Here is a 13,000-nt window from a genome sequence, read left to right as displayed (position 1 = left end):
ATGCAGGAAACATCTGTTTTACCTTCTTGTTGTTCTGTTTAAAAATAAAAAATAAAGGTTTTGGATTGTGTGTTACAAGAACTGGGGCTACTGCTTCTTCAGAAGTCAGCAAGATCCAAGAGTAGATCTCCTCCTTTTTTAAGGAAGAAGATTCTGGGATATGTTGTACATGGGCTCCAGGAAGAGGCTGATGGATCTGGGCTAAAACAGAGGCTTAAAGGGAATTGAATGCCAGCCTACAACTACTTTGAAGGGATTTATAAATAGGACAGAGCCAAACTCTTCAGGGCAAGGGGCAGGAGGTACAACAGGAACAACAGGCTTGGGAAGTTTCTACTCCCACAGTGGGTGTAACAAACCCACCTGGCAGCCGAGTGTCCTCTGAGCCAGGGTATGGGTCTGAAATCCCACCCCTGGAACCACCTGCTACCTTCTCACTGTACAACTGGAAAAGGCAGTGCCAGGCAGGCTGTGTTGTGAACTTCCAACAGCTGGAAGCAGCCCAGTCCCACCAGGAATGAAGCTGGAGAGTGCCAAACCCACCAATCCCAACAAACCTTCACTGGTGGCTGAGCTGAAAACTCCCAGGAGTGAGGTGTGGTGGTGGGATGAGAGCTCAGATGGAAACTCCCCTCTTAAATATCCTTCTGCTTCATCCATCGTGGCCAGCTTCAGGGGGCAGGAAACCTGGCTCCTGTGGAAAGGCAGAGAAACAACTTGGGCTGTTGTCTTTTCTGCTTTTGGGATGAAGAGACAACATGGCAACCTCAATCCAACAAGGCTCCATCACAATGGGACAAGTGTGACACCTCATTAGATACAAAAATGACCATCTGGGAAGGTGATAATTATCACCAGAGAGGTGCTGGAGCTGAGAGGGAACAGCCTGAGCCAAACTGAGAGCACTGGGAGCCCCACTAAAAATAACAGAGAAGGAATTCCAGCAAAAAGGCAGGGATGGTAACAGAAGATGTGGCAGATGTCCCACTGGGGATTTGTCACTCACAGCAGGATGAAGCTGCTCAGCTCTTCGGTTTCCCACATGCCACCATATGTCACTGACTGCTGTCCCTCCTTGTAAATCCTGATGGTGGGGAACTGGGTGACATTCTCCTGGGAGCAAAGGCCAGGCCAGTCCCAGCAGTTCACCCGGGACAGCAAAACCCCTGGGGCTCCTACAGTGGAAAAGAAATACTCATGAATTACATGAAAAACTAAAAACAATAAATTGGTTAGAAAAGAGAGCTTTTTATTAGCTCAGTGGATATGACTGTCTATATTTGTATTAATGCTGACAGAAATATACCAAAATCCAGCCCCAAATACACAATCCCTTTGAATACAGCCCATCTCCCCTTTGAAATCACTAATTCCCAGAAACATTCACATCTGACTCGTCAACACCACAAAATCCAGAGACATCTGTCCAGGAGCTCAAAAGGCAGTAGGGAAAGGTGTTGGAAATACCTCAGGAATAAGGCCAAGAGGAAGAAATAATGCAGGCACTCACTTACAGGAAAGAGGGAAGATAAAGCTTGGCATGATGGAGGAGGAGGATGCAGCCAAGGTTTTTGCATTTATTAAGCTGTTCAATATTGAAAAATCTCTATTCTACCTCAAGCATGAAGCCAAATGCACATGGATCAGCTAAAGGGGGTGGAAGAGAGATGCTCCCATCCACTGCCCTCAGGCACAGGGTGGGATTCTTAGGGCCATCCTGAGAGCCAGGAGTTGGGCTTGATGATCCTTGTGCATCCCTTCCAACTCAGGATTTTCTGTGATTCCACCCATGCCATGAGCAGACATCTGTAGGACCTTAAGAAAGGAGTCTCGTAAATAAGGGAGTGGGAAAGGAAGAGCACTTGGGAATTACAGAGCAGTCAGTCCAACTGTGGGTCCTGGGAAATGTCCCAAAAAGGCTTTTTATGGGTCACACCAAGACAAGAAACCCAAGAGGCTGGTAAGAAGTGAAACACATGAAAAGTTGGCTCCTTGAGTGCTCTCTACGAGCCCAAGATTTGTGCAACTCCAGCATTTCCTTCAGCAAAGAATAATGAAGTCACAGAATGTTTGGGTTGGAAGGGACCTTAAGGCTCCAATTCATTCCACCCCCTGCCATGGGCAGGTTTATTCTTAAACTTTCCACTATCCCAGGTTGTTCCAAGCCCAGCCTGGCCTGGAACACTTCCAGGGACCTTACCAGCCTTTCTTTCATCTTAGGGCTGAGTGAAGCCCAGCACAGGCTGCTGTTGGTCCATGGCTAACCTGACCTAAATCCTGACCAGCTTCACTCCTTCCCTTCCCTTGGCTTCCAGCCTCACCTGAGCTGCCTCAGAGGCTTGACCAAGGACAGTGTGCAGTTCTCCGTGCCCACAGCAGGAATGTTCTATCTCAGAAATCTTCATTCCTTCCCCAAATCCTTCTCTGAACAGGACTCAAAAGCTGCATGGGAAAGCTGGGATAAAACCTAGAGACAAGTACACATATGGAGGCAGACCATGGCAAAGAATCCGCCAGAAGCCAGGGTTGGGGCAGATGATGATGGTTTCTGAAGAGAAACCAGCCAAGTTTTCTTCTCTCCCTGTCCTGGGTCTGATTCTCATCACTAAATTCATTAAAGGCCTGGCTGATAGAATAAAACACATCCAATCTGGTTTTGATCTCCAGCCTAGAGGGGCAGAAAGCAATTTGAAGGGCAAAGTGTAAGGACAGCAGCATTCCATGAGGAGAAGCAGGATGCAAATGTACCACCAGTGGTGCAGGAAAGGGATGGGCACTCAACAGCATCTGCAGTCCATGGGAAGAAAATTCTTTTCTTCTGTCCTGGTGAAACCTCTGCAGAGCCCAGCAAGTCAGCCTGGGAAACACGTTTTTGGAATGGTTCAAGCAAATGAGAATCTGGAGCAGTTTGGAAGATTTCCCTCCTAAGGAAAAACCCAACCAAGTTTTGTCTGGAAATTTCCAGCGAGAGAGAAACAACAAAATCTAACAACAACACGTCCGGGGTGCTCTGAGGGGCAGTGAGATCACTGGGCAGGGTCAAGCAGCAGCCCATGCCAAGGTGGGGAGGGCTGACCAAGTATTAAAACAAGTTCCTGAGAACTGAGCACAGCTGATTGTTGCACAAACGTTGTGCAGAGGAGTTGTGGACCCCCTAACCCCTGGGAGGGCTCCAGGGCAGGTTGGACAGGGTTTGGAGCACCCTTGCATAGTAGAAGATGTCCTTGCCCATGGTAGGGGTGGAATGAGATGGAGCTTTAAGGTCCCTCCCAACTCAAACCCTTCTGGGATTCCATGAGGGGGCGAAGGCAGAGGTGACCTCAGCATGAGTTCCTACTCCTTATCCCTGTATCCTTGGCCTCCCACAGAGGACCATTTTCTGCAACCTTCATTTAAGGCTCTGCACTGCAGTTCACATGAGGAGTTTGCTGCTGTTCTGCCTTGTGTCAAACTCTTGTGCAGAAAAAGCAGGAAGAAGCACAAGTGAAGGGCCTGCAAATCCACTCAGGCAGGCAGCAATTGTCAAAACACTCCACGAGAGCAGAAATGGTTTGTGTCATTCCCAGACTCTGCAAGAAGACCTCCAACTGAAAGCCTGACCTCAGATTTACACCTCTGATCCAGTATAGCTGGTTCTCATCATCTCTTACCACATCATCTTGTGTCTTGCCCAACTCTGGAAAATAATTCCATGGAAATGGGGCTTTGATATCCTGTTAAAATCGAGTTGTGAGGCTGCTTGAAGCTCTTTCAAAGATTAACTTTAATATTTAGATATTAGCTCAGGGAATTATCTACCATATGCTCTGAAGGAGCCCCATCTGGCCTGAAAAACACCCACCCCAACCTGCACCATTTCATTAATGACTGAACAAGCAGAACTTTCAGGAACTGAGTTACTCAGCAAAGGACTGTCCAGCCCTGTGGTCACTGCTGAATGGGTAGAAAGGTGAAAGAGGAACACAAAATCCTGCCCTGTGGTTTCAGGTGCTATAAACCCAGCAACAGCAAGATCATCTGTCCTAGATGTCTTGGAAAACCAGGAAAAGACAAATCATTAATACCATAGAGAACAAGAACAATCAGGAATCTTTTGAACTTATAATTATTTGGAAGGCAGGACTAGCATGGTGCATGAGCATGTTCAGGGAAAGGAATGGAGCTGGGGAAAGGTCTGGAGCACCAGGAGAGGCTGAGGGAGCTGGGAAGGGGCTGGAGAGTTCCTGAGGGAGCTGGGAAGGGGCTGGAGAGTTCCTGAGGGAGCTGGGAAGGGGCTGGAGAGTTCCTGAGGAGCTGGGAAGGGGCTGGAGAGTTCCTGATGGAGCTGGGAAGGGGCCGGAGAGTTCCTGAGGGAGCTGGGAAGGGACTGGAGAGTTCCTGAGGGAGCTGGGAAGGGAATGGAGAGTTCCTGAGGAGCTGGGAAGGGGCTGGAGAGTTCCTGAGGGAGCTGGGAAGGGGCTGGAGAGTTCCTGAGGGAGCTGGGAAGGGAATGGAGAGTTCCTGAGGGAGCTGGGAAGGGAATGGAGAGTTCCTGAGGAGCTGGGAAGGGGCTGGAGAGTTCCTGAGGAGCTGGGAAGGGGCTGGAGAGTTCCTGAGGAGCTGGGAAGGGGCTGAGCCTGGAGCAAAGGAGGCTCAGGGGGACCTTGTGGCTCTCACAGCTCCTGCCAGGAGGGGACAGCCGGGGGGTCGGGCTCTGCTCCAAGGAACAGGGACAGGAGGAGAGGGAACGGCCTCAGGCTGGGCCAGGGGAGGTTTAGACTGGATATTAGGGAAAATTTCTCCATGGAAAAGGTTGTCCAGCTTTGCACAGCTGCCCAGGACAGGGGTGGAGTCTCCATCCCTGGAGGGATTTAAAAGCTGTGTGGACGTGGTCTTTGGGGACATGGGACAATGGTACCCTTGGCAGTGCCAGGGGGAATGGTTGGACTCGATGATCTTGGAAGGCTTTTCCAACCTAAACAATTCCATGATTGTATTAATAAACCAGCTCACTTGAAGAGCTGGTCCAAAGGCCCCAACATGAAAGAAAAGTTATGTACAAAGTGCTGCACTTTCAAAGGAACAGTCTAAAAGAGAATGGGAACATCTACCTGGAAAACATCACACAATGAACACTGAAACCCTCACTCCAGCATTTTGCTCCATGGATATAAATTGCTAAATCACGCAGCTGATTTTCCTGTCTTTAAGCTGCAATTTCACTCCCTGCCTTTGTAAGTCCCTGGTCAAAAAGACCCCACAAGCACAGAGGAGGGAAGCAGAACCAATTTTCATCACAATAAACTGCTCTTCTTAGATACTGATTTCCTTTCTTTGCAAAAAAGGCTAATAACCCACCCAGGAAATGCTCAGCACTATCTCACCTTCACATCCTCTGCTCTTAACCCTACTGCCTCCAAAAATTCCCATCTTGCAAAAGCAAATCAGAGGTGCAGCAGTGAGCCCCAGTGAGAGTGGAAACTCCTAGCTCCAAGGGTAGAAAAGGTGCTCAGTTCAGCAAGACAGAGATGCTCTTCTTTGTCTCCTGCTAAACTGGATCTCTCAACAAATGGAAAACACTTGAGGGCTGGAAACTTCACTTGGTGAGGATCTGCTGAGCATCTGGAATGGGATGACTCACGGGGTCATTGCAGTCTCCAGCCTCCTCCATTCCCCTGTGTTTGATCACACGTGGCCTATTCTCAGTGCCATTCTGCACAAAGAATTGGCATGGGGAGCAGGACCTGGTTCTGCAACTCAAAATGTGCCTCCAGCACGGGTGATTCACTCCTCAGACAGCTGCTTGTGGATTCCCAGCCCTTGGGAAGGAAGCTCCACCCTGGAGCAGGCAGTGCTTCTGGGGAGCTGAGAGTGCCCCAAGCCATACCCTGATGTTCTGTTCTCAGTCCTGCACAGCTTGAGGTCTTCTTCCTAATCCAACCATCACTGAGAGCCCAGGCAACAGCATCCTCTGAGGTTTTCCAGCTCCTCTGGTAGTTGGATCTCCCAGTTCCCTGAAGTTCCTTCACCAGCAGGGAAAAAGGATCGATCTCCAGATCCACCAATGCAGCTGTTCTGTGTCTGCTCCGAGCTCATGGCAGGGAAACCACACTGGAGTAATTCCATCTGGCCTGGAGGGTCTTTGGAGAGACCTGAGTGATCACAGAGGAAAGGTCCTGACCCCAGACAGTTCATGATCTCTGCTGAGAATCTGTCTGTGGCTGCTTCCCTGCCCTGAGATCGTTATCAAGTGATTCAGAACACACATGACCCTACAGAACCCACCAAGGGTTGGGAAAAGGCTGGGTTTTACCCACAGATTCTCCTGTGTTGTTCCTTTAGCTGGTCTGGCTGCTGGGGAAGTCCAAAACAAACCCCAAACCATCACCAACCCCACAACAACAATGACCTCTCCTGTCCCTTCCTGTTTATTGCTGGGATTTCAGTTCAGATCAAAGCTGCTGATGACTTTCCCTTCATGCAGACCATGAATGCAGAGCTGCTTTCCTCCAGCCCTCAGCACTGCTTGCAGCATTCCCAGGACAGCTTGTAAGCAACTCCCACTGCAGCTGCTTCCCAGAAAACTGTGGGGCCCTCTGCACACTCCATTTATGTCCCCACTGCTGAATCCTGCAGGACACGGTGCCCAATCCCAGGGGGCTGCCAGCACCAGGAAAAATGAGCCTTGATGGAGGAAAAAAAACAGGAGAAGGCACCAGCCACCTCCAGAGGTGCTGGAATAGCTCCTGCCCAGATCCATGTGACTTCCCCACTGTGCCACAGTGGGATGAAACCACCTCAGTGTCCCCTGCAGCCAAGGGGAGAAAAGAAGCATCTCTGGAAGAGATTCAGCCCATGCAAGAACCCACCTCTCCAAAAAGCAGAATGGGATGGGGTTTAAGGCCTGAATGTGTGAGGTTTACACTGCACAGACCCTCCTGAAGGATCCCTCCCTCCTGCCTTTGTTCCCAGGTTCCCTGATGTGCTGTCTCCAAGTGCTGCTGATTGTTCACCATCCCTGTGTTATTTATGAAGTTCTGTGGCCACCTGTGAGAGTTCCCACAACTGAGGCAGACTGCAAGCCCTGGAGGCACCATCCCTGTAAATGTGATATTGTCCTGCCCTGTGCCTGCCCACACCTGTCTGTCCTCCTTCCCTCCAAAACCAGGGATGACCACAGCTCCTTTTTCCAGCAGAGCTGAAGTGCCACCCAGCACATTGATGTAGGGCCTGGGCAGGACAGAGCCCTGAGGGGCACAAGCAAGACCCTGTTTCTACGTTCCAGGTCACAGTTCCTGCTGTTTGCTGCTCTGTGTCACCCCCTGGCCCGTCCCAAATTTTCCCTGATGCAGTCACTGTGCCCAGCAAAAGGGATCACAGACTAATTTGGACTGGAAGGGGCAGGGAAACTTTCCACTATCCCACGTTGCTTCAAGCCCCATCCAACCTTGCCTTGAATGTTTCCAGGATCACAAAATCATGGAATTGTTTTGCTTGGAAAAGCCCTCTAAGATCACCGAGTTCAACTGTTCCCCCAGCACTGCCACCATTGTCCCCTGTCCCCAAGTGCCACATCCACACAGCTTTTCAATCCCTCCAGGAATGAGGACTCCACCACTGCCTTGGGCAGTTGTACCAGGTCTGGACAACGCTTTCCATAAAGAAATTTTCCCTAATATCCAGCCTAAACTCTCCTGGTGCAACTTGAGGCCATTTCCTCCCGTCCTGTGTTTTTTCCCCTGGGAACAGAGATTCTGCAAAGATCCCTAAATCAGACACAAAGGAGTGTTCCTGAACAACCTGGTTAGAGGTCTGAGGAGGAAAACTGAGTGTGCTCCAGGTGAGGGAATGAGGTACCATCCATGTCTTGGTTCCTCCTGCCAAGGGGAGCAGATGAAACCCTGAGCCCTGGGGTTCCTTACCCTTCAGGTGAGCAGCCACCTCGGAGTAAGAGCGCAGCACTGCCAGGGACACAGCTTCCCCTGAAACACAGGAGAGGGGAAACACAGCCCTGAGGGAGAGCCAGGGGACAGCCAGCCCCACCTTGCTCCCTGACAATGTCACATTATGAATCTCTGCATCCTGAGGTGCTTTGAGCTCTGGAGGATTTGAAATAAAGAAGGAAAATTTAACTTCATGCTTCATGTCTCTGCCTATGTCTAGGCCAGCCCATGATTCCACGCCACATTAATTTCCCCTCTTGTCCCACATTTTTTCCTATGAAATGTAAGTTAAAAATCTCTTAATATCAGATTAATATCTGCTATTATCAGCCAATGAGAAGAACTGATTTAATCTGAATGTTATTAGTGCCCATGGGACAGGAGGTGGCACAGATTAATGGTCAGAACTTGTCTTCAGGATCATGGAAAGCACAGAGAACATCCCAAAGTGACAAAAGGGACAGCCAGGCCACATTTCATACTCACAGCTGGCATAAAACAGCACCACTGTCCGAGCAGCCTCTGAGAGGGAAGAGTGGAAGTTCTCCTCTGTCAGGACAAGGATCTGCTCCAGGGGCAGCTCTCTCTTCTTGTCCCTGGAAACTGCTTCCACCACCTGGTCATCCTGAATATCTGCAAAGGAGCCACAGGTGTGTCCAGGGCAGGGGGAACTGCAGCTCCCTGGGCCACCCCAGTGCATGATTTTGTAATGCAGAACCCCTCAGCAGAGACGTGGGGTGAGTGAAATCTTGTATGGGGAGAGGAGGTACAGCCACACAGACAAACCCCTCAAAATGCCCCAGTCCCACCTCACACCAGCTCTGTCCTTGACTGGAACAATACTCTAAGCTCCTCTAGGATCCTGCCCCCTTTTTATTAAGAAAACACCCCCAGTTTTCCACAGAGAACAAATGCATTTTCAATTCTGCATTGCAGGAACCAGAGTTTTCTCCCTGGAGGAAGCAAGTCTGGATCTGCTCTTAAAAAAACGTGTCTCAAACCCTTCCAAGGGGATGGATGATTTTCAGATGCTTGTAGAGTACAAAGTGCTGGGAGCACTTCAACCCCCCCATGCCTTTGGAGCATCCAAGCACATTCCTGTCCCTCACACAGCAACTGCTCCTCCAACAGCTCTGATTTTTCTCTCTGGTGTTTCCACTAAAAATCAGACCTGTCTGTCATATTCCAGTGACCTCAGAGAATGAAAGAGCCACTTTGTGGCCACCATGAAGTGACTGTGATGGTTTGCAAGTGCTCTCTAATGCTTTGCCATGTCTGATGCTGATTGCACCTTCTGTCTGATGACAATCAGCTTTTCACTTGATTAATTGCACACCTTGATTGTTATTCTCTTTCTCATCTTCATCTTCCTCCTCCTCCTCCTGTTCATCCTCCTGGATTTGTTTCACCTTGTTCTTATCTTCCACCAAGGTTATAACTTCATCAGTGTCTTCCAAGACCAGGTATTGGATTGGCATTCCCTGAAGAAAACAACAAATCAGTGGGAGCACAGCATTCCCCCTCTGCTTATTTTGACTGCAGACCAAACTCCAGGCTGATGGGGCACCATCTCCCAACTCCTTATTTTTGGGATATGTCACGGATCCCTGAAGCTGCCAAACAGGGGAATGTCTGGGTAATGTTTCTTTGACTCAATTTCTCCTGTGCATGAGTTTTTCTCACTCCAGGCTGATGTTTCTTTGTAAATGAAAGGAAAACTGGCTAAGTAAGTAAATGTGATTATGAAGGATCCTGTGGTGAAAGTGAACACCAGCCCCATCTCCCAGCAACTTAACTCAGATCCAGCACTGCAGGAAAAATCCCAGTGGCCAAGGAAGAAGAGCAGGGAAGTACAGGGGCCACTTGGATGTCCCCTCATTAGAGGGGTCAGGCTGGGTCCAAGGAGCCCATCACAGCCTGGGAAACCAGCTCAAAAAATCCTTTATCTCATGGAGCTCAGCCAGGAGAAATGTTCCCAAGCGTACAGGGACTGGCCACCCATGGAAAGAAGCAAAAAAGCAACATGAATTTCTCAGAAATGAGACCTTGTCAGCTTAAAACCAGCACTGGCACCAGCTCAGACAAAGGCACTGGAGAGAAAATGGAAAGTTCATCAGGAGCTGAGAGAAATGACAAAGTGCTTGCACCTCCCACGGGCTCCCAGAGCCACCCAATGTGCACGTCTCTCAGCAGGCCATGGGAAGCCCTCAGGGGATGCTCAGGTCTGATCCTGCACCTGAAATCACCAGTGGGACAGTTCAGGTAATCTGGGGCATCATGTGTTCCCTGGCATCTGCCAGCACCCAATTCCAGCCTGCCTCACAAGCTGGGTCAGATCCCTCCAGAGTTAACTCATCCTGATCAACCTCATTTAACTCACACCCTGCCCTTCTCCCAGCTCACTGCCAGAGGCACTGGGTTAGATAAGCCAGCACAGACCTTTGGTTGTTTGCTCTTTGTTTCACACTCAGTCCCTCTCCCATCTTTTGACACCTTTCCTAAGGCCTTTCAGAAGCCCAAATCTTTTGGGGAATTTACACTTGGATGGAGTTCACAACTTTGTGTTGCCTTAAGGGGTAGTGGAGGTGTCACTCAATGTTTTGGACCAAAATAAACTCACTGTTTTCTCTTTCCCAGCAGGCACAGTGGCTCTGCAGCACCCAAATCATGGAATCATGGAAGGGACATTAAAGATCACCCAGTTCCACACCTTCCACTATCCCAGGCTGCTCCAAGCCCTGTCCAACATGGCCTGGAACACTTCCAGGGATGGGAAATCCACAGATTCTCTGGATAGCCTGGGAAAGACACTTCCCCTTGAGCTTCAGGGAATGCTGTCAAATCAATCCCAGAGAGGAGCAATATCCCACCACCCTCTCCAGAGCTAAGAGTTGTCCAATAAAGAAATCCAGCATCCAACCTCATCTGGTGTCTTGAGGGCGACGTTTGACCGGTGCAGAACGTTCAGCTCTACGAGGTCCCTTCCAAAACACAAAGTGAATATTAGGTAGTGACATGGAAGATCACCCCTCCTCTTTCTGCCCTAATTCCACCACTGCTAAGTTTCCTCTCCAAAATCTCTCTTAGTCTGAATATTTTTTCCACCCCTAAACCAGTAACACTTTCAAATTAGTACAATTCTGGACAAATCCTTAAATATGAAACCCTGTCACAGGATATAGCCTGGCTTTACTGCCTTTCATCCAAATGTGATTGAGTCCACTGACTGTCATCCTGGTGTTGGGGTAACCCACCTCATAAACTCCAGAAAAAGCAAGGAGAACCCCAAAACAAAATACCTGGACAAAAGGGCAACTCCTGCTTTCCCCAAGAGCTGCCAGGCCACAAACTCTGCTGTCCTCCTGTCAGCCTCGTAGGTCTCTTTCTGGCTCAGGATGAACACCAGGGGCAGCCCGAGCTGCAAGTGGACAGTGGAGATCTTCTCTGGGTCCTCAGCAACCTCTGTCTGGAGAACAGCCAGGGTTATGCTGCAGCACAGCTCCACAAGTTGAAGGTACCTCAGTTCTTTCCCAGCCACAGAAATCCTCAGGAAAAAGCTTCCAAACACAATTCTAAAACATCCATGGAAGTAGAGCCCACACAACTGCAATTAAATTGTTCCAACATGTCACGACCTTCCCTGTTAAAAACCTGGGCTTTATTTTGTGGGGGGGGGGGGTTTGTGGTTTAGCAATTCCAGATGTCAAATTTCCACTCATTTTTATTTACCTGGCATCCACTCCCTGGGGCAGTTTGAGAATCCCAGCCACAACATGCAAGAGCTGGAATCCTTCCCTTTCTGCCTTGGACGTGCTGCTTCATGACAGCACATAGGTGCTTGATGAAGTGCCATCCCTCCATGAGCCTAATCCAGGAATATGGCTGAAGGAGCATTCCTTCATCTACTCATCCTTTTGGACGGCCAAGGATGACCACTGGGAACAGGAGGCTGCTGAAGTTCTCTGCCCCGTGAAAGGAGGAAATTTGAGGGAGCCTCCTCTTCCTTGTGATCACCAAGGTGTGAGGGACCGATATCAAATTCCAGAGGGTGCTGAAACTCCTGAGGCAGCAGCTGAGGACTTTGGGGTTGTCTGGTTTATAGAAAAGGAGGCTGAGGGATGACCCCATTGCTCTCCACAGCTTCCTGAGGGGATGTGGAGAGGGAAACGCTGATATTTCCAGAGTATCCAGGGATAGAACAAGTGGAAATGGTTCAAAGCTGCATCAGGGGAGGTTTAGACAGAACATCAGGAAGGTTTCTTTACCAAGAGCACTGGAACAAGTTGGGCAGTGCTCAAGAATCATTTGGAAAATGCTCTCAATAATATTTACATTTTGGCAAGCCCTGAATTGGTGAGGCAGTTGCACCAGGTGATTCCTGCTCCTTGCCTGGACCCACCCTGGAAGGGGCAGATCCCACACCCAGCCTTTCTCTCTTCTCTCACCTCCCTCATCCTCACACCCCCACCCTGGCCTCCCACCCAGGTTCCCAGCAGTTTCTCCTTCCCAGTCCTACCACCAAGGGAGCCCCCATGAGCTTGAGGTGCCTGTGGATGTTGAGCAGGGTCAGGGGCTGTGCCAGGGCTGTCCTCCTGCAGGGCTGGGCTGGTTCTGTGGCCCACTGGCAATGGCAGAACGAGAGCCAGGCAGAAGAGACATCGGGGTCATCATGGCTGTGAGAGAGCAAACAAAACCCACCCTGAGCAGGGGTTCAAAGTGCCCTGACAGAAGGAGCAGGTTTGCTGATGTGTTTCACAGATTATCCTCAAGCCCGGGGTTTGGCAGGGTTGTGGAACAGGCTGGAAGAACTGGGGTTGTTCACCTGGAGAGAAGAAGAATCCAGGGAGAGCTCAAAGCCTCTTTCAGGACCTAAAGGGGCTCCAGAAGAATTGGAGAGGGACTGAGGACAAGGCATGGAGGGACAGGACACAGGGAAAGGCTCCCACTGCCAGAGGGCAGGGATGGATAGGAGATTGGGAATTGGGAATTGTGCCCTGTGAGGGTTGAAGGCTGCTCAAATAAGCTGTGGCTGTCCCTGGATCCCTGGAAGCGTTCCAGGCCAGGCTGGACAGAGCTTG

General features: G+C 49.9%; 1 protein-coding gene across 1 annotated transcript in view; it reads right to left on the bottom strand.

Moving 5' to 3' along the window:
* Window positions 1-13,000, bottom strand: part of TXNDC16 (thioredoxin domain containing 16) — a 38,407-nt gene that overhangs the window by 12,607 nt on the left and 12,800 nt on the right. The window contains exons 9-16 of the mRNA XM_021538428.4: window positions 12,439-12,595; window positions 11,222-11,388; window positions 10,843-10,903; window positions 9,259-9,403; window positions 8,409-8,555; window positions 7,902-7,961; window positions 1,007-1,175; window positions 558-694 (exon numbers count right to left, since the gene is read on the bottom strand). Coding sequence (XP_021394103.3) covers window positions 558-694; window positions 1,007-1,175; window positions 7,902-7,961; window positions 8,409-8,555; window positions 9,259-9,403; window positions 10,843-10,903; window positions 11,222-11,388; window positions 12,439-12,595 — 1,043 coding nt within the window. The remainder of the gene's footprint in view (window positions 1-557; window positions 695-1,006; window positions 1,176-7,901; window positions 7,962-8,408; window positions 8,556-9,258; window positions 9,404-10,842; window positions 10,904-11,221; window positions 11,389-12,438; window positions 12,596-13,000) is intronic.

Source organism: Lonchura striata, chromosome 5 (genome assembly GCF_050655825.1).
Source record: "Lonchura striata isolate lonStrDom1 chromosome 5, ASM5065582v1, whole genome shotgun sequence".
NCBI lineage: Eukaryota > Metazoa > Chordata > Aves > Passeriformes > Estrildidae > Lonchura > Lonchura striata.
Note: the sequence above shows the minus strand (reverse complement) of the source record. Positions and strands in the feature narration are given on the sequence as shown.